Raw genomic sequence first — 27,244 nt, 5'->3', positions numbered from 1 at the left:
TTTTGATAGGCGAGGGAAGAAAATTATATTATGATACGTCTTGAAGAAATGCCTAAAATAAAATTCATTGCCAAAATTTTATTTGTACAAATGAACCTGACCATACATCTTTCAGACCGGAAGAACAGTCTTACTTCTGGGAGTGAGCTGACTCATTAACACCTTTACAGTCAATTCACACACTCTGTACTAACACTTTATCTTTCAGCACACCATTAACATACTGTTTGCCTTTGTTCCATGACCTTCTGGTCAGTTATTCTCTGTGACCTTGTCCTTTCAACACCTTCTCTTTTGTTATCTCTTGTCCCACCCCGCTTTACTTGCTTAAAATCTTTTACATTTCTAATATTTGTCAGTTCTGAAGAAGGGTCACTGACCCGAAAAGTTAACTCTGTTTCTCTCTTCACAGATGCTGTCAGACCTGCTGAGTATTTCCAGCATTTCTTGTTTTTATTTCATTAACACCTTCTGTAGTTATAGCTGGGCAAATGCCAGAAGACCATCCTACATCACAGAACAAAACTATTTTTGGATATTATGTGACCATAGAATCTTACAGAACAGGAGGCAGCCATTTGGCCCAGCTCTTCCCCATAGCCCAGCAAATTTTTCCTGCACTGTGTAACATAACAAAATTCAGTCAAAACAACAGTAAACAAGGCACTGGGGTTCACTTCTAGATGGTCAGAATTGAAAAGCAGAGAAGTTATGTTAAACTTGTACAAAATCGTGGTTAGACCACACTTGCCAACTTGTAAACAATTCTGGTCTCCAGATTATAAAAAGGAAACAAGAGGCACTACAGAAGGTGCAAAAAATATTAATTCTAATGATACCAGAGCAGAGGCTATACCTATCAGCAAAGGTTGAACAGGCTGGGGCTCTTTGTCTCCAGAAAAGAGAAGACTGAGCGGTGACCTGATGGGGTAGACCACAGAGAAAGATGTTTCTAATTGTGGGTGGGACCAGAACTAGGGGTCATAAATGCATGATAGTCACTGATTAATTCAATAGGGGTTTCAGGTGAAACTTCTATAACCCAGAGAGTGATTAGAATATGAGTTATGTACTGCTTGAATTGTGTACCTATCATAACCTCTGCATCACCAACTCGTTCTTTCACACTAAACCCTGTCATCAGGTTTCATGGAGGCACCCAAGATCGCATCGTTGGCACCAGCTAGACCTCATTGTCACAAGGCGAGCCGCCTTAAACAGTGTTCAAATCACACGCAGCTTCCACAGTGCGGACTGCGACACCGACCACTCCCTGGTGTGCAGCAAGGTTAGACTCAGACTAAAGAAGTTGCATCATTCCAAGCAGAAGGGCCACCCGCGCATCAACACGAGCAGAATTTCTCACCCACAGCTGTTACAAAAATTTCTAAATTCACTTGTAACAGCCCTTCAAAACACTCCCACAGGGGATGCTGAGACCAAGTGGGCCCACATCAGAGACGCCATCTACGAGTCAGCTTTGACCACCTACGGCAAAAGTGCGAAGAGAAATGCAGACTGGTTTCAATCTCATAATGAAGAGCTGGAACCTGTCATAGCCGCTAAGTGCACTGCACTGTTGAACTACATGAAAGCCCCCAGCGATTTAACATCCGCAGCACTTAAAGCAGCCAGAAGTACTGCACAAAGAACAGCCAGGCGCTGCGCAAACGACTACTGGCAACACCTATGCAGTCATATTCAGCTGGCCTCAGACACCGGAAACATCAGAGGAATGTATGATGGCATGAAGAGAGCTTTTGGGCCAACCATCAAGAAGTTCGCCCCCCTCAAATCTAAATCAGGGGACATAATCACTGACCAACACAAACAAATGGACCGCTGGGTTGAGCACTACCTAGAACTGTACTCCAGGGAGAATGCTGTCACTGAGACTGCCCTCAATGCAGCCCAGCCTCTACCAGTCATGGATGAGCTGGACATACAGCCAACCAAATCGGAACTCAGTGATGCCATTGATTCTCTAGCCAGCGGAAAAGCCCCTGGGAAGGACAGCATTACCCCTGAAATAATCAAGAGTGCCAAGCCTGCTATACTCTCAGCACTACATGAACTGCTATGCCTGTGCTGGGACGAGGGAGCAGTACCCCAGGACATGTGCGATGCCAATATCATCACCCTCTATAAAAACAAAGGTGACCGCGGTGACTGCAACAACTACCGTGGAATCTCCCTGCTCAGCATACTGGGGAAAGTCTTTGCTCGAGTTGCTCTGAACAGGCTCCAGAAGCTGGCCGAGCGCGTCTACCCTGAGGCACAGTGTGGCTTTCGTGCAGAGAGATCGACCGTTGACATGCTGTTCTCCCTTCGTCAGATACAGGAGAAATGCCGTGAACAACAGATGCCCCTCTACATTGCTTTCATTGATCTCACCAAAGCCTTTGACCTCGTCAGCAGACGTGGTCTCTTCAGACTACTAGAAAAGATTGGATGCCCAACAAAGCTACTAAGTATCATCACCTCAATCCATGACAATATGAAAGGCACAATTCAACATGGTGGCTCCTCATCAGAGCCCTTTCCTATCCTGAGTGGCGTGAAACAGGGCTGTGTTCTCGCACCCACACTTTTTGGGATTTTCTTCTCCCTGCTGCTCTCACATGCGTTCAAGTCCTCTGAAGAAGGAATTTTCCTCCACACAAGATCAGGGGGCAGGTTGTTCAACGTTGCCCGCCTAAGAGCGAAGTCCAAAGTACGGAAAGTCCTCATCAGGGAACTCCTCTTTGCTGACGATGCTGCTTCAGCATCTCACACTGAAGAGTGTCTGCAGAGTCTCATCTACAGGTTTGCGGCTGCCTGCAATGAATTTGGCCTAACCATCAGCCTCAAGAAAACGAACATCATGGGACAGGACGTCAGAAATGCTCCATCCATCAATATTGGCGACCACGTTCTGGAAGTGGTTCAAGAGTTCACCTACCTAGGCTCAACTATCACCAGTAACCTGTCTCTAGATGCAGAAATCAACAAGCGCATGGGAAAGGCTTCCACTGCTATGTCCAGACTGGCCAAGAGAGTGTAGGAAAATGGCGCACTGACACGGAACACAAAAGTCCGAGTGTATCAGGCCTGTGTCCTCAGTACCTTGCTCTATGGCAGCGAGGCCTGGACAACGTATATCAGCTAAGAGCGACGTCTCAATTCATTCCATCTTCGCTGCCTCCGGAGAATACTTGGCATCAGGTGGCAGGACCGTATCTCCAACACAGAAGTCCTCGAGGCAGCCAATATCCCCAGCTTGTACACACTACTGAGTCAGCGGCGCTTGAGATGGCTTGGCCATGTGAGCCGCATGGAAGATGGCAGGATCCCCAAAGACACATTGTACAGCGAGCTCGCCACTGGTATCAGACCCACCAGCCGTCCATGTCTCCGCTTTAAAGACGTCTGCAAACGCGACATGAAATCCTGTGACATTGATCACAAGTCGTGGGAGTCAGTTGCCAGCGTTTGCCAGAGCTGGCGGGCAGCCATAAAGACGGGGCTAAAATGTGGCGAGTCGAAGAGACTTAGTAGTTGGCAGGAAAAAAGACAGAGGCGCAAGGGGAGAGCCAACTGTGCAACAGCCCTGACAAACAAATTTCTCTGCAGCACCTGTGGAAGAGCCTGTCACTCTAGAATTGGCCTTTATAGCCACTCCAGGCGCTGCTTCACAAACCACTGACCACCTCCAGGCGCGTATCCATTGTCTCTCGAGATAAGGAGGCCAAAGAAGAAGATTAGAATATGGAACGCTACCACAAGGAGTAAATGAGGCGAACAGTATACATACATATTTAAGGGGAAGCTAGATCAGCATGAGGGAGAAAGGAATAGAAGGGTATGTTGATGGAGTTAGATGAAGGCAAGAGAAGGCTCGTGTGGATAAACACTGGTATAGACCTGTTGAGCTAAATGGCCTGTTGCTTTGCTGTAAACACTTTGCAATACTATTTTGTAACAAGGCTGCTAATTAATCAGCTTACTTCCGGAAGTAGGACTTCTATTACAAAAGTTGTATGGTCAGGTTCAGTTGTACAAATAAAAATTGTTGGTTGTTAGGAGCACTTAAAAGGTGGGAGAAAAGTTGTGAACAGATGACAAATTTCCCACAATCTAAAAAATTATTATTTTGCTAGAGTTCATATTTTGAATTCTGAAATTGTTTGAGGAGGGGAAGACTCAAACAAGGGCTGCTAGAATATTGTGCTTCATGTCAAAGTGACAGAGAGACTGCAAGTATAAGTGGACCAAATCAGGCAGAAAGTGCTGACTATTTTCAAATGATTTTCTCAGTACTTTGCAAACCTTTTGAAAAGTGTAAATAACCCCTTAAGGGTACTGATCATTAATGACATGTAAATTTTTGCTCGTTAGCATCTGCTAAATTATCTATTACTTCTTTTCCCTGTGCAATAAAAGAAATTGTATATTCGCTTTAGCTGTAGAAAAAAATATCATACATTAGATGAAAGTGCTATCATATAACAAGCCAGTGGTTAATAATAATAATGTAACTTTTAATCATATGGCTCACACATCTCCAAGGGCAGTTCATTAAAGTATAGCTTTTGGTCCAAAAGAAAAAATCCACTTACAGAAACAGGTGTTAAATCTACTCCAGTCATAACCGCACTGACAGCTGATTTCACTAACTGAAAAAAGCTAGCATTCCAATTGTGAAATGGAAATCAGTCTAATGATATAAGCTATTGAATTAAATCCAGATCCTTTGCAGGGATGGTTGACAACTTGCGGGCTGAATATTTACAAAATCCGTGTTTATATATTCCCTCTTGGCTAATAATAGTGTAAAAATTTTGTACTGTAGCTTATTAAAAATAGATTTTCGAACTGTACTGCACATCTACTGACTGGCTACTCTAGCACTTCATGACGGTACAGAAGAAATTCAACTCTAGCCTGAATATCTTCAGGTCCTGGTGCAGATTGCAGGCTTATATTGAGCATTAACACCAGTACAGACCAGTTGGGCAGAATAGCCTGTTTCTGTGCTATGCATTGTATGTAGTTCTTTAATCGAGTTGATAAGAAATAGTTGATAGGTAAATTGGCCATTGTAAGTTGCCCCTAATGTAGCTAGGTGGTAGGAGAATGGTGGGGATGTGGTAGAGAATATGGGGTTAATGTAGGATTAGTATAAATGGGTGGTTGTTGGTCGGCACAGACTCAGTGGGCCGAAGGGCCTGTTTCAGTGCTGTATCTCTAAATAAAATAAAATAAATAAATAAAATAGAATAAGAGGGAGGACAAAGTGGGGCAGGACCTGGTAACTAACTGGGGGCTAAAGACATGACTGGGTAGATTTCTTCTTTCTGCTTCCCTTGATATATGAAACATTGGTACTGCCAAGAAGGGTCATCCACCAGAATTCCCACCAGCCCTGCCTCCTGAGCAATCCCATGTACTATGCAGTGGAAAATAAAGGCAAATGAATACAGCACCCTTATAAAAGTGGAGCGTACTAGATTGTCTTTATGAGGATTCATGGCCTGGAACATTCCAAGACTCGAACAGTGTCCACTGTAAAATCAACCCAATTGACCGATTCCAAATCTGCTCACTGATTGCACTATGCACCTGTATCTGTCCCCACCCCTAACTTCACCAAGCAGGTGCCTATCTGTATAATGCAAATTGTCTAACCCCAGAAACACCAGTGTGTCAGTCATACAGGCCTGCTTTAGGTCAGGAAAAAGAACCCGACCGAACCACAGCGGACCCGCGCCCGACTGGGCCCAGAGTCCCTCCGATTTTGCCCAGAGCCCGACCCGACCATCGCTTTACTTACCTTCCCACTGGGAAGCTCCACCGAGCTGCAGCGCATGCACGATGACATCATAGTGATGTCATCGCACAGCGCGGAGACTCAGTTTCGTCCCGGACTCCCAGATTGGGCAAGTTTTTTTAATTTCAATACTTACCAGTAGAGCGCTTACTGTGTGTGTCCGGCGCAACCCGACTCGACATGGACTTGGCCCGACCCGACCCAAGCCTGAAAGCCGGCCCCAGAAGATGGGCCCGAACCGACCCAACCCGACACACGTCGTTGGGTCCCATCGGGTTTGGGTCGGGTAGCAGGCCTCTAGTCAGTCAAAGGTGGGACAATGATTCCCACTTGCTATATTTACAGATATAAAGCAAGATCATGGATTTTCTGTTCACTATAAGTGTATGGTTGCCACCATGATTTAAAAAAAATGACTGAAAAGTAAATTGTGAAACTACAGTAATGAATCAAACTATGGATTTCAAAATGTATAGTTCTCAATATCTGAAGAAGTCATTTACAATCCTATTAAATTTAAGCTATTTACATGACAAATGCAATTCAACTATTAACAGTTATATAGGGCTGAGTACTATACGGAGAAATGACCTCACTCAATACTGAAAACAAAAATTTTCAAACTGTAGTCTGCGAGAAGATCCCAGGGACTTTGTGAGATCAGATTTCTGTTTGTCCAGGAATCCCCTGAACAGATGGGAGACCTGAGAGCAGCTGAGAAGAGGCGGAGCGCAGTGAGAGAGAGCGAGAGATAGATAGATAGATAGATAGATAAAGGGCGCGAACAGAGGCAAGAGAGGCCGAGATCTGAGAATTGCTGAGGATAGGCAGAGCGAGAGAGAGAGCGCGAGAGAGAGAGAGAGAGGAAGATAAAAGGCGGGAACAGAGGCAGGAGAGGCCGAGACCCAAGAGGAGCTGAGGAGAGGCGGAGCGAGAGATAAAGGGCGTGAACAGAGGAAAAGTGGCCGGGACCCGAGAGGGGCTGAGGAGAGGCATACCTTCGGGACCTTCAGGCGGTGGAATTCCAAGTGACGTCAGGATTCAAAAAGTGACGCGGGTGCAGGGAAGCAGCTGATTTGGTAAGTAGGTTCAGGTGAGATTTTCTACTTTTTCTCTATTTATACTACTGCAGTCCATTAGCTTCAAAAGTAAAGGTAAGGACTTTAGATTGTAGTGGGTAGTGTTTGGAGTAGAACAAGGCCCCTAGCGTAATTCGTATTTTTAAATTAAAGGGAGTAACTAAGTATTCTAAAGGTAAGTCATGATAGGAGATCTTGCACCCGTGATATGCTCCTCCTGCGCTATGTGGATAATCAGGGATGCTTCCAGTGTCCCTGATGACCACGTGTGCAGAAAGTGTATCCATCTGCAGTTACTGGCTACCCGCATTACTGAGCTGGAGCTATGGGTGGATTCACTGTGGAGCATCCGCAATTCAGTGATCATCGTGGATAGCACATTAAGTGAGGTGGTCACACCACAGGCAAATGCTGCAAAGGCAGAAAAGGAATAGGTGACCACCAGGCACAGTAGAGGAAGGCAGGTAGTGCAGGAGTCCCCTGTGGCCATGCCCCTCTCTAACAGATATACCGCTTTGGATATTGTTGGGGGATATAGCTTAGGGGAAAGCAGCAAGAGCCAAGATCATGGCACCATGGGTGGCTCTGCTGCACAGGAGGGAAGGAAGAAGAGTGGCAGGGCTATAGTGATAGGGGATTCAATTGTAAGGGGAACAGATAGGCGTTTCTACGGTTGCAAAAGAGACTCCAGGATGGTATGTTGCTTCCCTGGTGCTAGGGTCAAGGATGTCTCTGAGTGGCTGGAGGGCATTCTGAGGGGGGAGGGCGAACAGCGAGTTGCCATGATACATATCAATACCAACGACATAGGTAAAAAATGGGATGAGGTCCTACAAGCTGAATATAGGGAGTTAGGACGTAAATTTAAAAGTAGGACCTCAAGAGGCAGTAATCGCAGGATTACTGCCAGTGCCACGTGCTAGACCGGTGAGCCTGACGTCAGTGATAGGGAAGCTGCTGGAGAAGATACTGAGGGATAGGATCTATTCCCATTTGGAAGAAAATGGGCTTATCAGTGATAGGCAACATGGTTTTGTGCAGGGAAGGTCATGTCTTACCAACTTAAGAGAATTCTTTGAGGAAGTGACAAAGTTGATTGATGAGGGAAGGGCTGTAGATGTCATATACATGGACTTCAGTAAGGCGTTTGATAAGGTTCCCCATGGTAGGCTGATGGAGAAAGTGAAGGCGCATGGGGTCCAAGGTGTACTAGCTAGATGGATAAAGAACTGGCTGGGCAACAGGAGTCGTGGCTCAGATGGTAGTACTCTTGCCTGAGTCAGAAGGTTGTGGATTCAAGTCTCGCTGTAGGACTTGAGCACAAAAATCAAGGCTGACACTCCAGTGCAGTTCTGAGGGAGTGCGGCACTGTTGGAGGTACTGGCCGGAGTTTTACATTCCCCTCCAGGAGTGGGCTGGGGGGGCCTACCAGCAGTGGCCGGGCACTTTGTCAGCTGAGGAGGCCTTGCAGGCTGGAGGGGGGCCCCTCCTGATCAGGCACGCTGTGCTCCACCAAGAGCCCTCCCAGCTGCACAAGCCACACCCGCTGGTATACCAACCCCTGTCCTCTGGATCAGCACCCCCACCCAGTGTCCCCCCCCAACCTGCTTTGCAGGGGACCAGCCGATTGTCCCCAGAGAGGCCCAAATCCCTCTCCCCTGTTCCAAGGGCGACATCCATATTGCTCCTCTTGCTGGGTGCAGTTCCAGCAGCGACCACTGCTCCCGGTGGCACTGCTGGGACTCGAGCTGCAGGCCCTCTGACTGGCCGGCAGCTCTTGGAGGGGGTCTTCTTGCCTCAGAGGGGCGGAAGTCCCGACTGAGTCCAGTTAAGGTCCTGGGCCACACAAAATTACTGAATGGCCTTCCAGGCCTGGCGGAGATGGGCTTGCCCCTGACTTTTCAGCCAATGGGTGGGGTCTCCACCACAACGTAAAATTCCAGCTGCCATCTTTCAGATGAGACGGTAACTGAGGCCGCATCAGCCCTCTTAGGTGGACGTAAACGACTCCATGGCACAATTTCAAAGAGCAGGGGAGTTATCCTGATCAATATTTCACCCTCAATCAACATCACAAAAACAGATTATCTGGTCATTATCATATTGCTGTTTGAGAGAGTTTGCTGTGCACAAATTGCCTTCCACATTTCCTGCATTACAACAGTGACTACACTTCAAAAATACTTCATTGGTTGTCAAAGGCTTTGGGAAATCCAGCAGTCATGAGAGGTGCTATATAAATGCACACCTTTCTTTTTGTACATAAAAAATTTTTTTGGCAACCATAACACCATTTCTTTTCGGTAGCTACATTGATGTCACTTCCAAAGCATCTTCTAAATCTGGAGTCATCAAGTTGATATTACTAGCAATTGTACCCCTGCTGTACATGTCGAGATCTAGTCTAGATAATAAGCATTTTATGTCAATTTTACAATTAAAAATATTAATGTTAGATGTACATGTTGTTGCCACTACTTTTCAACAAAAACTACTTTGGAACATCAAAAGGTACTCAGCACTTCATTTTTCCCTTGATCATATCAGATGTGGAAACTTGAAACAAAATCAGAGCAGAGTAAAAACACAGTGCAGCACAAAGAAACAAAAAGATCTTTGATTTCTCGAAGGTAGAATTTCAAAAACCATACTTAGAGTGTTTAATGTAAACAGTTGTGCTGTGAGAAAACTATTGTATGCATCTCAATTACATAAATTCCTTGAGGGTTTTAAAAAAAATAAACTGAGGAAGCCAATTATCAATTAAATTTAGTCTACATTTCAGCATTGTCCAATGTGGGTTTTCATAACACCGAAATAAGTCACTAGTATTTCCTGAACCTGGAGTTTTTTCATCATCAGCAACGATCAGGTAAACTTCAATATTTCATGCAGCTACTTACTCATGCATTCCACATCAGGATCTCCCCAAAAGAATTCTTGGCAGTCACTGCAAGTTCGCCCTCCAAATCCAGCCATACACTGACACTGTCCTGTGAACTGAAAAAAAAATTGCAGCCTTACATTATCTCCTTTTGACATTTATTATTTTTACCAATTTGTAATTGAAGAAAAAGGTAAACTGAGAAAACAAACTACAAAATACGCCGAACATTTAAGCTGAAAAAATGCACTTCTTTCCCAACTTCCATGGCTATGGTGTCTCAGTGAATTAACACATTTATGTCAATTAGTATCAAAGTTATGGTCAACCATCATGCAATGGATTCTTGCCTACTATACAAGATTCCAAAACTTACTTCAGACAGAACTCCCTGCCTGGATGCAGTTTTCCTCTAGTATCCCACTCTGGACAGAGTAGATAGGGAGAAACTGTACCCTTTGGCGGAAGGGTTGAGAACGAGTGGGCACAGATTTAAAGTGATTGGCAGGAGAACCAGAGGCGACATGAAGAAAACTTTTTTTTTACGCAGCAAGCGGTTAGGATCTGGAATGCACTGCCTGAGTGTGTGGTGGAGGCAGATTCAATCATGGCTTTCAAAAGGGAATCGGATAAGCACCTGAACAGAAATCATTTGCAGGACTATGGGAAAAAGGCAGGGGAGTGGGACTGAGTTTCCCTTGCAGAAAGCCTGCATGGAAATGATGGGCCAAATGGCCTCCTTCTGTGCTGTAACCATTCTATGAGTCTTTTATGTTTCTAGTGGACGTTATTCATTTTGTGCCTTGACAGTAAGTATAGACAGGAAAGGGATGGAGGAAAGAGAAAGAGAGAAGAGGAAAGGGATGGAATCGTAGGAAATTCCTATCCTATCCCCATATCCCCGTACATTCATTTCCAGACACATCCATCAGTGATCCAGAAATAGGATCTTTGGCAGAGTTCTCCTATGCACTAATGCCACATTTGAGATCAGTTAACTCAGCCCAAATCTGGGTTAAAATTTGCTTGGTACTTCTGGAACGTACTCGCTGATACTCGCTGGATAAAGTTGCGAGGCCATTCAAGGGAAATTGCACATAATCCCAAGTTGAATTTTTCTTCATTCATTTTTAGGATGCGAGTGATGCTAACAAGGATGCATTTACTGCTTATTCTTAGTTACCTTGGTAGTGGGCCACCTTACAGGTGAGAGTGGTTTGTTAGGCCCAGAGATCATTTGAGAATCAGCCACCGGAGTTACATGTAAACCAGATCAGGTACAGGTGGCAGGTTATCTTCTCTGAAGGTCATTAGTGAACCAGCTTGGTTTTTATTACAATCCAGCAGCTTCCGGTTAGTTGTTCCCCCTCCCCCTCCTGTGAAGTCTATAAATTACCAGATGTATTTCACAACTTTCCACAGGGGGATCTGAATTCACTCTAGTTTGCTAGTCCATAACCACTAAACTAACAATCGATGTGTAGGCACGTGTTTACTCCATTAGTCCAACCAATCTCCTCATTGAGTCACATTTAATCGAAAACTATTGAATTTACCACTACCCTACAGGCTTCAAGCAACAGCAGCATGTAGTGGTAAAGAGGTCAGTGCATCAGAATGAAGGGAAAATCAAGCCGAACACACAATGGCTCCCAGGCCTCTGTCAGAGTTCCCAATGTGTGTTTCTGTTGAGCTTGGAGTGCAAAATCAAATGTCCTGCTACATTCTAATTATAAGGCCACTGGATCATCATGCTATGTTTATTCAGTAAATACACACATCAGTAGAAATATAAAATGCTCAAGTTACACTTCAAGGACCAGCTTAAACATGTTTGCAAAAAAGTTATTATTCATTAGAATTACTTAAGCAGTGCAATAATGGATGTTTGCTCAGTAATTCTTAATAGTGAGCACCATGAAACTCAACAAAAGAGTTCAAAATTTCAACCAAAAGTTTTTAGATCCACCCGAGTTACAATTTTGCAGGAATTTTCTCACCTCATTGCAAGATGCTGCACGGGAATGGACTTCATTACAATTGCAGAGCTCACAACCTGCTCCACTTGCCAGTTTCCAGGTATTAGGTGCACAGTGATCACACATTAGACCAATCACATTGGGAAGACAAGGGCACTGACCAGTGGTTTGGTTGCAATGGCATTCATCTGCTGAATTGCACTGGGCCTGTACTGTACCCAAGTAATTACAGACACACTCTAAAAACAAAACAGGAGAGGTAAATATATTTATCTTTCACAGATAAACTTTACATTTGAACTATTCTGAAATGCAAAATTACACTGCAGAACAAATTATAAACAATCAAACAGAACAAAAATGTTTACATTAGCCCAGATTTTGCAGTCAGCAGTGAAGCAACAGCACTCGTTGCTGATCTCACAGAAAGCTGCGCACAAAAATCTAGCGATCTCCGTGGCACGGATTTCCCCTTTCCCAACATCAGTTCGAATCCGGCGCCAAAAGCATTTCCCGGCAACCAGCAACAATGACATCAACAAGTAGGGTAGGAAATCAATCACACTGAATTTTTCTCAGACTGCAAACCAGAAAAATGCAGTGAAATTTTCATTTTTAATTTAAAATTTTACAGGGAGCAAAATAAATGATTGGGACATACACATGGGATTAAGGTAGAAGATAAAATATCAAATTTGAAATAAATTTTATTTTAAAAAGTGAATGTTATCATAATTGATAAATTTGACAGTACAAAATATAAAATTAGTTTTTCAGGGACAGTGAGGCTGTTAACAGTAATTATGAATTTAGAACGCCATTAAAAAAGCCGCATTCAACAAGGTGCAACTCTTTCAAGGGCTGTAAACAGTGAGACTTATAGTATAAAAGGAGAAGTTTTCATTAGTTCAGTGATTTCTACTTGATTGCAGTCTGAGAAGACTTCAACAGTGCATCCTATTGGGAAGGACTGAATCACTGACAGCAACTTCTGGATTTCTGGGCTTAACGGTGCAGACTCCAAAAGTTGCTATCAGTTTCAGAGGAGCAGTGATTGTGAATTTTTACAGTTTCGCCATCATTACCACCAGAAAATCTGGGCCAATTATATTAATTATTTGGCTTAATGAAAACTTTCAAAGCAAAATTAGCAACGGTATGACATAAATGAAGAACATTAATTTGCCCAAGTGGTAGACTTCTTGCCTTAACAAAAGATTGTAGTAGGTTGAAGCCCTATTTCAGAAGTTGAGAATGTAATCCAGGCTGGCATTCAGTGCTTTGTCTTTCAACACACCATTAACATATTGTTTGCCTTTGCTCCATGACCTTTTAGTCAGCTATGTGGCCTGGTCCAATCTAGACCTCCTTTGCTATCTCTTGCCCCACCCCCACCTCACTGGCTTATAACCTGTGACTTTTCTAATATTTGTCAGTTCCGATGAAGGGTCACTGACCCGAAACGTTAACTCTGCTTCTCTTTCCACAGATGCTGCCAGACCTGCTGAGTGGTTCCTGCATTTCTTGTTTTTATTTCAGATTTCCAGCATCCGCAGTATTTTGCTTTTATTATATTTATACACAACTGCTTGAAGGAAAACCAGAAAAAAACCACTGGTTTCTACTCGATTGTGATCAGAACCAGATTTCAGTTCGATACACAATTAATTCAGGCTCTTGACATGTGACTGAGCAATCCGGAAAGATGCTGGCTATACAGCTGAAAAAGAGTGGCACTTGGGAAAAATAAAAAAGTCAGTTTCTGCTGGAGAATTACAACTCGAGCAGATCTTCAATTCCATCTTCATTGAAACGAAGAAATGATCAAAAATTTATAATTTCCACAATATGTGGCTTTTCATCTGCATTTGACTGGCTAAATCCAACAAATGAACTGTGCTCCACAAGTGTCAACAAGAAAACCATTGAAGCAAAACTGAAGTGCCCGAGAATCCTTTGTTAATTACTTTACTACTCTGTTCTGATGTTAAAATCATCAAGCGTGTTTTTGTAAACAAAGCCTTTATTTTTCCTCAGGCTTGTGAAACCATGGGGAACAAACACGTTGTTCTGGTGATAAAAGTGCATCAATGAATGTGAAAAAGACAAGGCTATGGAAGTTATCTATTGTCCATCTTCATTCCACTTGGGAACTCAAAAGTTAATTCGTCTGGGATAATTAAAACATCACTAAAGAAATCAAGAAAGAAAAAGAGTAACAGGATTAAAAAGATAAAGTCACAGGAATTTACAGACACCAATACTTGGTCCTGACTCTCTCCAGAACATTTTCATATTGTGCATTTTTAAAATTAAAAAAAGATATGTCTTCATTCTTGCTCAGTTTTTGTCATTAAAAATGCCTAATTTGTCCCAATTGTTGGCGATCAGGGCAGGAAGGGAGCACATTTCATAACTGTTTACTTAACGAGACTGTCTCCAAATAACAAGCGCAATGTTGCAGATAACCCTGTGAACAAAGGCCATAATATCACAAACACCAAAACTGGGTGTAATCCTGCATCATCAATGGCAAAAGTACACGGCTGCCACCAGCAGTGCTGGGTTCACCATTTAGAATCTGGCCACAAGTAGGTTGAACTCTTAGTTTGTTCATATGCTATTGCTATTTTCATTGGTTTTTACATAGACCACTAAATTATCATTTTGGCCATGGCCTTTGCCAAAGCAGCAAACCTGATCATGTACAAATTTGAAACATTTTAGCAACTTTGCATACACAAATCTTGCACACATACTGTCCCAGTGTTGCTGAACCTTCCCCATTGTATGAACAGGGCAAATTTAGCACAAATGGAACTGGCACATTTTACAGGTCCATAATATAAAAAGATGATAAAAAGCATAAAAGGCCACAGAGGATTGGGGTGGATGAGAGCACATGCCACAAAAAAAATCAAGACACATTGGGATCCTTTAGAAAGGACATAATTCAGTCAAAAGAATATAACAAAATATGAATCTCATGATTCTTAATTTCAGGTATAGTTTAAAAACTTGCCCAGTATATCTTACTTTTGCAGTTCTGTTGCTGTGCATTGCCATAATAGCCAAGCTTGCAGAGGTTGCAGCTTTCACCCTCAGTATGATATAGACATTTTAGGCACTCTCCAGTCTGCTTGTCACACGATTCTGCGTCGGTCATATCAATGTTGTTGCTGCATTGACACTCCTGACAATGTCCTCCTGTCTCGTTAGGATTACCGTAAAATCCAGATGCACATTCATCACACCTAACACCTGGCAGAAATAAACCATTAAAACTGTTCCAAACAAAAATCTTCTGAGTAATGACAGCCGGTACAAATTACAGATTATATAGAAATGACAGCCTGGAAATAGGCCAGTCGGTGTCAATGTTAATCCTCCACATGAGCAGTATTCCTAATCTTGTGCTTCCTGTTCCCATATCTCTGTATCTCCCACTTTCCTTTAACTACCTGTCCAATCGATTCTTAAAAGTTGAAATGGTCTCTACTCAATCACCAACTCTGGTACAGCGTTCCACAGCCTCACATTTTCTGTAGGGGGGAAAAAAAACTTTTTCCTGCTATCTATTTTAAATCTTCTATATTTACTATGCCTCCTTAACAGAAACATTTGCAAACACATCCCACATTGGCAGCATTTCCTGCCATAGAGAAATTGGGAGCTATTATTAAGGTTATTAATGTTATTGAAGTTATTAAGGTAAACATTAAATCCAGCTTTAATTACATACCTCCAGCAGGGATGCAGCACAGGCATAATGGGCCAAATGGCCTCCTTAGGTACCAAAATATCTATGATTCTATGACCATGGTCAGTTACAGAAACAATGATGTGTGTTTATGCAGTTCAATTACTTCAGCTTTGGACAGATTTCTCATCAAAAACATTTCTAATATTGCCTATACAATCAAACACTTGGTTTTCAAATGTAATCCATTAAACATTACACTGGGAACAACAGTGCTATAAAATTCTAAATAAGATCGAGCTTCAATTCGTCATCTTTACATACCTGTGTATCCATGGTGACAGAGGCATACAATATTTTGGGAATTCGGATCCTGATAACAGCCAGTGGCAAACTGCCTTCCAGTACCTGGACCATCTGGGCAAGGGCATGGGCGACAGTGATCACCTGACCCAAGTACGGGGTCCCCGTAATAACCTGACAAACAGCTACGAGAGAAACAAGGAGGTTTTAACAATAGTTGTTTATATTGGATAAAAACATTTCACCTGGGATAATGAACACCAATAAAAATAAAGACAATACCTGTCACAATTATGTCCACCAGTATGATCTCTGCAGCTCAAACATTCACCAGTTTCCAAATCACAGTGATCTGCATGTCCATTACACTGGCATGGGCGACAATTAGGAAACCCCCAATATCCAGTCTGACACTGGTCACACTGCCGGCCATAGACTCCTTCGTTACATCGACACTGACCGGTAATATGATGACAAAATTCATTGACAGAACCTTCTAGATGGCAGTCACAAGCTACAGTAAAATTTTTAAAATATATGTATTAGAAATGGTATATCAAACTGCCAATCACTTTGATGATGGTATTGGGATTAATCACTTACAGCTTTGAATACAGGAATCTTGATCTAAACAGCAAATTCATTTTACAAGTTAGTAAAAGTCCTAATTCAGCATTACTTTAATAGAGTAGAGCAACACAAGAAATATTTTTGGGAAGTTTACTTGAGATTGGAGTTAAAATGAGTGCCTAAATTCCTCCAGTGTTTTAGGGGATGAATCCATGGCACTACATTATGGTGAGATTATGCTAATCGGACCAGGTTCGATCCCTGGAATATTGTTAGCTCAACACAGCCAGAGGTAGTGGCGCTACAGTGGAAATGATAGGTGGAGAAAAACCAACAACTTGCACTTATATAGAATGTCCCAAGGTGTTTCAGAGACATGACAACAAAAATGAATGCCAAGCCAAGTAAAGGAACAGCAGGATTTGTGACCCAAAGCTTGGTCAAGGAGGGTTTTAAAGGGGGATGAGGGAGGTGAAAAGTCAAAAGGGATTTAGGGAAAGAATTCCAGCACGTGGAGCATAGGTCGCTCAAGGTACGGTTTCCAAAGATTAATAGCAGAGAGGGATACACAGAAGCCAGAGTCAGAGGAATAGAAAGTACTGAGGGAATTTGAAGGACAGGTGGAGGTTAGAAATGGATCAGAATTAGATAAAAATTGGAAGCAATTGCAGGACCAGGAGCCAATGCAGATTAGCAAGGACGGGAGTGACAGTTGATTGAGACCTGGTTCAGTAAGGGCAGTTGGGGTGGGCAACGGTGCGGGGTTGACACGAATAGTACGAGTTTCAGTGCACGCAAGATGGGAAAATTAGCCAGGCTTTCCAATTCTGACTGCTATCCAGTGACCCTTGTTGCAAAAAAAGAGTGAGCTTGTAGATAATGTTTGATAACAGAATGAAGCTTGGCCATGGTTTCCCTCCACCCCAATTATTGAAATAGCCTGGCAGCTAGGTTCGGATACGAAGGTTGCTCATTTGTGGAGGTACTGAGAAAGGCTGCTGGGGCCCATGGAACCATAACTTCCTTAACTCTGCATGAATGACAAGAAGAACAATTATGTAACGGAGTAGCAAAGGAGGAAATTTTTAGAAATGACAGTGGATTTTTAACTAATTTTAAGCCCTGTGCATCTCTAAGGCTCTGGGAACTATTTCAATCAAAAAGTGGCAGCCAGCATGAATAGAAGTACTGGGATTGCATGGTGCCTTTAAGCACAAAATAAAATCATTTGAAACTAGATATGTTTAGAAGTAAAATAAAAAATGACTTAGCACTGAACACTTGCATTGAACAAATCAAATACAAATGGAAAAACAGTCCATTGTTTAGTACTGCCACCATTTCACATGAAGTCATATCACAAGCTTTCCACCATAGCTCTGCTTATAGAAGGTACTTCAAGAAAATCAACAAGTACAGACCTGAAATGCTAACTCTACTTCCCACTCCACAGATACTGTCAGACCTGCTGAGTATTTCCAGCACTTTGTTTTTATTTCAGATTTCCAGCATCCGCAGTATTTTGCTTTTATTAAAGTAAATTATTAATCTTCACCTGCACTCCTCAGCCACATAGAGTGCAAATTAGAAGTTCAATATTTTACCAATCTCTTTTCCCATTTTCAGAAGCACTTGTGTGCTCCATGCAGGAACCTTGCGAGCAAATGGCAATCCTGTCCCTCTCTTCCCCACACTACAAATGGCTCCATAGTGACAGCACAATTCCTGGCCAGAATGAAGGTGATTGGGTAATTCCCCCGTCAAATCACATCAGGAGATCACTACTAGAAGTTACTGGGATTGATTTTATGCACATAATTTGTACTATATAACTATTCTCCACTCACTGCATCTTGCTGTAGCCAGCACCCTGCTTTTACTGGGTGAAGCTGCTGTTTTGGTCATGAATTTTGTCTGTTGTATTCCATAGAAGCTCTTTAAATAAACTCTGTAAGAACTTTGCTTTGCTGTAAAATAGACAGTTTGCTGCAAACCCTGCCATAAGTCCTGCCCTGCCTCCAACTCATTGGCTGACACTCTAAGACTACAATATCAACATATTTGCATCAACACTGTTTGCATGAAGTCTAAAAACACCTACTTTCAAAGATATTGGAAAACACCTCCATTTTCACTGCACCACCACAATAATGAAGGTGTAATTCTGACCACCTCCAGGCGCGTATCCATTGTCTCTCGAGATAAGGAGGCCCAAAAGAATAAGAGTAAAAGATCTGAAGATAAAATAACTATTTCGCTTCAACAATCTCTAGAACGCTTCAAATGCAAAAGGCCTAAGCTCCAATTGCACCATTTTAGAAAGCTGTACTTACGTCTGCAGCCACTAGGACCAAAACCGTAAGTTGCAGGAGCACATCGATCGCAGTTTCGGCCCACTACACTGGAGCGGCATTGGCATTGCCCACCATTAGGATTACAAACAGAACTGAGAGATCCTTGAGGGTCACACCTGCAAGCTAGAGCAATAGAAAATAAGTACACTTTACAGTATTCAAGTAAAAGAAAGCTTCATGAGAAACTATAATCATATTCTAATCAGAATCCTCAATCATATCTGCTCTTTGAAATAGACCAGCTTCAATCTGCAGTACTATGGAATCTTCCTAAATTAATCAATCAATTTCCAGGGAGATTCAAAAATAATCAAAACTCTAGAAGACAACAAAGGATTCTGAAATCTCTCCCATGGCTCCCCAAAAATTTCACTCTTTCCTTCTTCTAGTTTCAACTGGCTTTGTGAACAGTAGGACCACTTTGGCCTTCTGAATAATTATTAGTCACTGTTTCCCTTCCCATTATTTCAATTCAGTTTTACATAGCTTCAGGCATAGAACTTGAAATGCTACTTGAAAATTGAAGTCTATACTGACAAAATCCCTTATTCACTGATCTACAGACCTCCTCAAAGCATTCCTCAAGGGTCATGATCCATAACTTTTAAACTATGCTCTTTAAATGAACATTAATAGCATCCTGTTAAAACATTTGACTATTTCTTCAATAATAATGTCAGACTAACTGGTCTAAGTCTTCAATGCATGTTTAACTTCCTATTAAGTGCACAAATCATTGGCAATTTTCATTTGATGAAACAAACCAAAGCTACTAAAACTTTATGACCATGCTGACAATTTTACTTTCCAATTAAGCAATGACCCCTTACTGCACCGATTTACTTTTAAAAACAAAGTCACAGTAGAATATTTTCATGCATTTACTGTGTACCAGTACAGAACAGAAATCTTCAGCAAAAACCATCATATACTGTTAACACACTGAAGAGGACGTGCTACTGCTTTTACAAAATCATAGAATTTTCAGTACGGAAGGGGGCCATTCGACCACCTTTTAATATTTTTCTTCAAATGTTCATCCAAGTTCATTGTGTTGGGGCTAATTTATCAGCAGCAATTTGCAGTGATGTATTCCATATTCTGGCAATCCTTTGAACAGAAAAAAGCTCATGACCTCTTCCTTTATGGTTTCAGTACCAATCCTGCATTAATTCTATAATGGTGTGTCCTAAATTGCATACAGTACACCAACTGTAATCTAATCATATTTATATCATGTTAATTAGGTATCTCATGTATTTTCAAATGTAAGAATATTCAACCACTACTCTGATTACCCTACATTTCTTAACCAGTAGTCCCTCATGAGAAATCTTTTGAAAAACAAATTAAGATAAACATACGCAAAGCTCCTTCATGGATTATGGATGAAATGCTAGACAGAATGCCTCTACAGACATCAGTCATCGGAGTCTTAGTAACACTCTGACTGTTCTCCAAGCAGCGGTACCGTTGGAAGGTTTCCCAGATGCTGTTTGTGACAATCTCACTCGATTCTCCAACAGAGAATATATCCAGTGACTTGCAGTGGGGCATGAGTACAAGCTGGAAAAATATTTAATTAAGAATCAGCTCTTTTTTCCAAAATCCTTTTTTTTTAAAGGAATAAATAAGCAATTTTATACTTTATGTGGTTAAACATCAAGACTTGAGTAATTTTACTCATTACCACTTTCAGTACAAAGGACAGAAAATCCCACAGGACATGCTGACTTCTACATCTGAATTTCTGATACAATTAAAAGTGAGAAACTGTAACCTGGTGTGCAAGTTGCAAAATCTCAATCAATTCCATGAACATCTATGCATTAGTAAATACTATATACATAATGGCTTGAAGCTGTGATCATAATTCATGGAACTCTCGCAAACATTAAAATAGAGGGAAGACATATTCGAACCCTGACATGCCAATACATTTATTTGATCAGAACGTTCCCACAGGTGAATTTTAGATCATCTTATTTGTTTCTATAGTATAATTTTAGATATACATACCGAATCTATGAATATATAAGGAGTTTCCATTTCATCATCAGAAGAGTACTTTGTTAATTCTAAACGGATGGTGTAGTTTAGTCCTTTTTCAAAGCAAACAGGCTGAGGTAGGACCACGTACCTAGAGGAACATTATGACGAATGTTCATAGTTAGCCCAGTACTTCACATTGGTGATTTACCTATGATTCACAATTTTTTCTTTATAGGAACATAGGAGCAGGAGTAGGCCATTCAGCCCATTGAGCCTGCCCTGCCATTCAATATGATCGTGGCTGATCATCCACTTCAATGCCTTTTCCCCACACTATCCTCATATCCCCTTATGTCATTTGTATTTCAAAATCTGTCAATCTCTGCTTTAAACATACTCAATGACTGAGCCCTCTGGGGTAGAGAATTCCAAAGATTCACAACACTCTGAGTAAAGAAATTTCTTCTCATCTCTGTCCTAAGTGGCTTCCCCCTTATTTTGAAATTGTGTCCCCTGGTTCTAGACTCCCCAACCAGGGGAAATATCTTACCTGCATTTACCCCTCTATCCCTTTAAGTATTTTGTAGATTTCAATAATATCACCTCTCATTCTTCGAAACTCTTGAGAATACAGGCCCAGTTTCCCCAATCTCTCTTCATAGGACAGTCCCGCCATCAAGTCTGGTGAACTTTCATTGCACTCCCTCTATGGCAATAACATCCTTCCTGATGTAAGGGGACCAAAACTGCACACAGTACTCCAGGTGCGGTCTAAACAAGGTTCTATACAATTGAAACAGGACTTCACTACTCCTGTACTCAAATCCTCTTGTGATAAAGGCTAATATATCATTAGCCTTCTTAATTGCTTGCTGCACCTGCATGTTAGCTTTCAGTGACTTATTGACGGGGAAACCCAGGTCTCTTTGTACATCTACACTTTCAAATCTCTTACCATTTAAGAAATACTCTGCACATCTATTTCTCCTACCAAAGTGGATAACCTCACATTTTTCCACATTATATTCCATCTGCCATGTTCTGCCCACTCACTAAGTCTGTCCAAATCCCCTTGAGGCCACATTGCATCTTCGTCACAACACACATTCCCACCTAGTGACATCCGCGAACTTGGAAATACTACATTTGGTCCCCACATCCAAATCATTGATATATATTGTGAACAGCTGGGGCCCAAGCACTGATCCCTGCGGTCAGTTTTTATATCAATTTTAGCTACTTAAAAAGTCTGTTATTCTCTTTCCCTCTGAATTTCGTCAAAGAATATATAAAATCTAAAATAGTCAGTTAACAGGCAAAACAGTGAAGTATTTTTAGTTATTCTGACCTTGATCCTGATGGTAGAGAGAAGACTTGGTTGTCATCACCAGGTGTTGTATTCACACAGCGACTGCTGGTATGAATTTTACCAGGGCGGAACACCGTTATTTTTGCCTCTTCCCAATTCTTTGGCAGCTGATCAGAAAAAAAATGTTACAGGCATGCCAACATTTCTAACAGTTCTACTAAACTATTAGGGTAGCCATCTTAATGAGTGAAGATTATTAACCTGTGGTTCATAGCGAATCAGTATGTCATACTCCATGGAATATGGAATGTCATGTATGTGGAATTCTAGATATGCTCCCTCAGGAATCCTTACAAATCCAATTCCTGTCCAGGTTGGAGAGCGATCTTGTGGATATTGTCGCTGTACTATAGTCACTTCCTGCAAAGAACAGATGCCATCACAAATGTTTAAAATGTCAAAGTAACTCTACAAATCAGTCCACAATCAAAGCTAACTTACAGGACCCAAGTCAGCTTCCTCTGCCTCATATGTGTAGTGGTCCAGGGCAATAAAATAAAACCCAGATTCAACCTCATTGCAGCGACGTCCGACCATATGCTCTTTACATGGACACTGGCCTGTCTCTGCAGAACAGCTGTAAAAAGAAAATCAGCATTTCCTTTTACAACCTATAACATCGAAATCCATTTGTTTTAAATGCAAGAGATTAAGTAATTAGTCAACTGACATACCTGCATGCAACATAAAATGCATAGGCAAAGGGGATATGCAACACAATTAAACAAAATATTAATTCACCAAAAAAATTCTGTACATATTTCTGGTGACTGTGACAGATTCTCTGCTCTGATTGGAGATGTTTGGCTATGGAGTGGGAGCTGTGGTCTGTTTACATGCCCAATTCTGAAGTTTTTCCATCAGACACTTCACTGGCAGCATTAAAACAAAACAGCTTTTTTTCTTAAAAAGCTAACACTTATGTTACTATTAAACAAAAAAAACTTTATAATGCATACACTGACACAAATTGCCTGACATTTACTTGATAGGCTCATGTACTTCATTCAATGACCATTTTTTGTATCAGAAGCTGATGATAGGCAAAGAACTACAACAGCAGGAGTCAGTCATCACCTCCAGAATCAGATAGACAAGAGGAGGAATTTGGGAGCAGGACTGAAAGGGCAACAAAGAAAAATAATTATTTATTGTAAGAGTGAACTGAGGCTTATAAACTGATTGACACTTGTCACAAGTAATTATTGGAATAAGAACAAAATTTGGAAGCATTCTTTTAGCTACAGTTCAACCAGGATAAGGAGATAGCAAGAGACAAATAAGCTATTTTTTGAAGCAACTCACTGCTGAATTGAGTTGTCTGCCTCCTTTTGTTCCAATTGTTATAACATTTGAGTGTTCAAATGATTACTAATTAACTGTGAACTTTGTTTCAGCACAGTAAATGATTAAGAAGCCAGCCTTACTCATTGTTGTTCGACCCCCCCTGGTCACAGTCACAAGGGCGACACCCATCCAGATCATTGCTTAGTCCCCAGTGTTGAGGCTGTAAAACAATAAAACAATTATAGTTTCAATATCACATGACCACATTCAACCCTTTATGAAGAGAAACTCATTATGCCTGCTGTAAACTCATGTGGTAGAACCCTGTAATCAATTCACTGAAGTGCAATACATTAGAACAGTTCTTTATAAAAATCACATTGTAAATTAAAATAAGTATCACTTATATGAACAGAAAAGATCAGAAACAAGCTAGAAGAGCCATTTCAAGCCATCTACAAATCACCATGCTATGTTTGATAAACCTAAAGTATGGTTGTGGAATCTCAATTTTTTTTTTAAAAAGAGCATAATGTTTTAATCAGCATTGCTGAATATCAATCTTTGGCAAAGTCTTTCATATTGTGTCAATATAAGTCAGGTCTTATATACAAATAAGTTGATCAAAACTGGGAAAGTCACTGGGGCACAGTTCTATTTCATGTTCTGGATTACACACACATAGTGCTGGGAGAGGATGATGCGTTCACTCACAGAAAACATGTCCCATTTTACTTTGATACCAAGGTTACAGATTTAACTCATCTGGTCCCCCTCAGGTGTCTGATTTGACATCTGATTCACTCATTCAAATTTCATCCTCCTATTTGATTTGTTAATTTTTAAATAAACATTGGCACCTAGTTTAAGTTTGGTTATCTTAGCCATTTTCTGGAAAGTACTTCTCAGCCTGGCTGGTCAAAATTGGAAAATCTGGTCGAGGCCTTTGTGGATTACGAAAAAAGATTCTCTGATTGATCTACCCAGATAGCTTTTGCTTGCTAAGGACACAGGGAGTGAGGGCTCACCTACAGAAGTGCTAGTGGCAAAAAAATGTTTATAGAGTGAAAGAGAACAAAAACATAATGGGGTATGGATACTTAGCATTCACACCATCATGTCTATTGCTCTGCTCCATTGGGGATAACTGGAAGCAAACAGTTCCTACTAGATTTGATGTGCACCAAGAGTATTTACTTTTGTTACTGAAGAGGGAATATTAAATTGCATTTCTTCAAATGCAGTTTCTAACATTAGGCCTTATGCAATATGCTTTAAATTGGGGGGGGGGGGGGGGGGTGAGGAAAAGTAGTGGATTCTTCAAATTTAGGAGCAAATACCAGCTCAGTTGTCAAGACACTAGACTCCATTGTTAAGCAGATAGTGGCAGCATTTGGTGGGCCTTAGTAATATTCATACTGTAAACAGTTAACAAATCATTTTTAGTATTCCTTGCAATTGCTCTTGTATCAGGCAAAAAAAAATACAAAACACTTGATGCCCTATCCCTTCACAGCCTACGTTAGACCATTTTTTCCCCTTGGAATAGCCAAACAAGAAAAGTGAAAGCTAAAACACAGGGGAAAAAAATTCTACACACTAGTAGTTTTAAATGTGTCAATAGCTGTGATTCAGAGGTCTGGGAATAGGTTTTATGCCCATCCTCTCATCCAGAAAATAGCTTGTGATCTGGGTATTTACAAAATGAAAAAGGAGAAAGCAAAAATTGTAATAACTACCAATCATAATAGCTGAGCTCAAACACAACTGGGTTCAGCTTTCAAATCTTGCTCAGCAATTTTGATGCTATTCTAAACAGATACTATTTCTCCAGATGATAAAGCCATTTGTGTACTCTTGGAAAGATTTTATAGTTATGTTCAGTTCATAGAAAACTTGAACATTTTTTTTTTGCAGTGTTTTCCATTTCTGTTCTGCAGTTTCCTTACCAGACACTGATCACAGTTCCTTCCCATCACCAGACGTTTACAGAAGCAATTTCCTGTTACATCATCACATGGAGCTCCTCCTGGGTGAGTTCCCAAATGGTTACAGGTACACGCTAAGTGACCAAACAAAAAAATAAAGCCTCAGCAACATTCTCCATTTTGGAACAAAAGTCAGTGATTTAGAAATATTTAAAGTAATTATTGGTCTGGGGGTGGCGGGGTGATGAGAATTTCAACAGCTACCTGCCTCTGTCTCACCAGAAGAATAAGTGCCAGACACAGGAAAATCAGGTAGACATCTAATTCAAATTTTCAGGCAGGTCTTTAAGTGGGTGCCGACTACTCCTGTCCAAAGCAGGCAGAAGGTTGTTTCAATAAATATTCTACATTGGTTGTAGGGCTTTGATGACAATTTTAAGGTACAGATGAGCTGAGCATGTGCCATACATGCTTGCTCCAGCTGTACTGAGTGTTGAGCAGCCTAATCCTAAAGAAGCTATTGGAGGCTGCTCGAGCAAAGGCAAGCTGTTTTTAATGTTTAAGATTTTTAAGGGGCCAGGGACAACATTCACACTTCTTTGTGTCTCTCAGAAATCTTCCCCTGTCCCTCCTCCACCCCAACCCATACCTGCCAGCCCGGTCTGTGTAGAACCCAGTAAAATGAATGAAGCACCTGCTTGGCACTCATGGATCACTAGTAATAGTCAAATCAAGGCTGAACCTGAAAATAGTTTTTGAGCTTCCTACCTATGACCTTGAACAGATACCACAGGTTCAACACTGGCTTTGCAGTCATTTTCAGCTGAAATTGAAAATTCTGATAAACATAGCCACCTGCACCCACCACCAACTCCCCCCACTGCCACCCCCAGCAAATCGTCAAAAGGTGTTTCCCAGGCCAGAAAACTAATTTCATTTCACTAAAGCTTATTACTGCTCTATCTATTCTCTCTGCCACCATGATCCTCTTTCATTTTCCTTACTAACTTTCACAAGAAAATATAAAAGACAAAAAGGGGAAGTAAACTCAACATCTGGAAAATGCTGAGAAAATTCCTGATAAGTGGATCTGGAAGTCATTAACAAAGCATGAGAAGGATATCTGTATAACTTAAAGTAAACTAAAAAGGGGTTGAAAATCAGTTATTGCTTAATTAGTACAAATGTGTTTTTTTGGCATGAAACATTTGGGCTATTTCTCTTCTTGTAAGCTAACTTTAAAACATTAAATTGCTCTGTCCTGTCCATTCATGTTGACTGACCTGTGTCATGAGTTTCTTTGTGTTATCTTAAGCAACACAATGAGGTACGTGGATTTCAGTTCCTTGAAGATCTGTAGAAGGCTTATTAACAGCTAACCTAGTACGTACAGTAAAGCAAATTATATACAGAACCTGTGTCCAGGGTATTAATGTGCAGAGTGACTATGGCTTCTAGTCATGACTACATCTTGGTACTTAGCTCATTAGCATACTGAATTCCTAAAGGGTCATCACTCAAAGCGATCATACAACATCCCCTTTCTTTCCAAAGATAAGTCTCGTATGCTACAAGTAAAAACACACAAAATTGGATAATATAAAAATTATTTATACAGGGATAGGGATTATAAAATTTACAAGTATAAAGATAGGAACTGTGAAATTTATAAGTACAGAAGTTTAAGAGTCCATATATCATTTCAGTGGTTTGACAACTCCTCCAGATGCAGTTACAGTATAACCTTCTGGGGATTTGGATTTCACCCTTGGCTGTTTTTGGTTTGCAGACATGCTGTCAAAGTGTTCAATGTTGTCCTGCTGCTCCGTAACTGCATGTCGGTCATGTATCATCTTCATTCTCCCTTGTATTTCAAGCAGTGTCTCCTGCATCTTGGAGAATTTGCGAATAAGCTGTTGCTTCTTTTTCTGAAGTTTCTCCCTCTCTGCATTCAGTTTCTGTTGCTCTGCCTTCAGCCTGCTAACATATT

At 41.3% G+C, this 27,244-nt stretch overlaps 1 protein-coding gene across 1 annotated transcript in view; it reads right to left on the bottom strand.

The window, feature by feature from the left end:
• lamb1a (laminin, beta 1a) overlaps positions 1–27,244 on the bottom strand; it is a 98,841-nt gene that overhangs the window by 43,366 nt on the left and 28,231 nt on the right. Inside the window, exons 11-23 of the mRNA XM_068059037.1 lie at positions 25,276–25,388; positions 23,467–23,546; positions 22,481–22,616; positions 22,241–22,399; positions 22,019–22,146; positions 20,698–20,818; positions 20,043–20,244; positions 18,658–18,801; positions 16,037–16,268; positions 15,776–15,939; positions 14,788–15,012; positions 11,773–11,990; positions 9,792–9,888 (exon numbers count right to left, since the gene is read on the bottom strand). Coding sequence (XP_067915138.1) covers positions 9,792–9,888; positions 11,773–11,990; positions 14,788–15,012; positions 15,776–15,939; positions 16,037–16,268; positions 18,658–18,801; positions 20,043–20,244; positions 20,698–20,818; positions 22,019–22,146; positions 22,241–22,399; positions 22,481–22,616; positions 23,467–23,546; positions 25,276–25,388 — 2,019 coding nt within the window. The remainder of the gene's footprint in view (positions 1–9,791; positions 9,889–11,772; positions 11,991–14,787; positions 15,013–15,775; positions 15,940–16,036; positions 16,269–18,657; positions 18,802–20,042; positions 20,245–20,697; positions 20,819–22,018; positions 22,147–22,240; positions 22,400–22,480; positions 22,617–23,466; positions 23,547–25,275; positions 25,389–27,244) is intronic.

This window comes from Heterodontus francisci, chromosome 27, assembly GCF_036365525.1.
Source record: "Heterodontus francisci isolate sHetFra1 chromosome 27, sHetFra1.hap1, whole genome shotgun sequence".
Lineage (NCBI taxonomy): Eukaryota > Metazoa > Chordata > Chondrichthyes > Heterodontiformes > Heterodontidae > Heterodontus > Heterodontus francisci.
The sequence above is the reverse complement of the archived record's forward strand: the minus strand, read 5'-3'. Positions and strand labels throughout refer to the sequence as shown.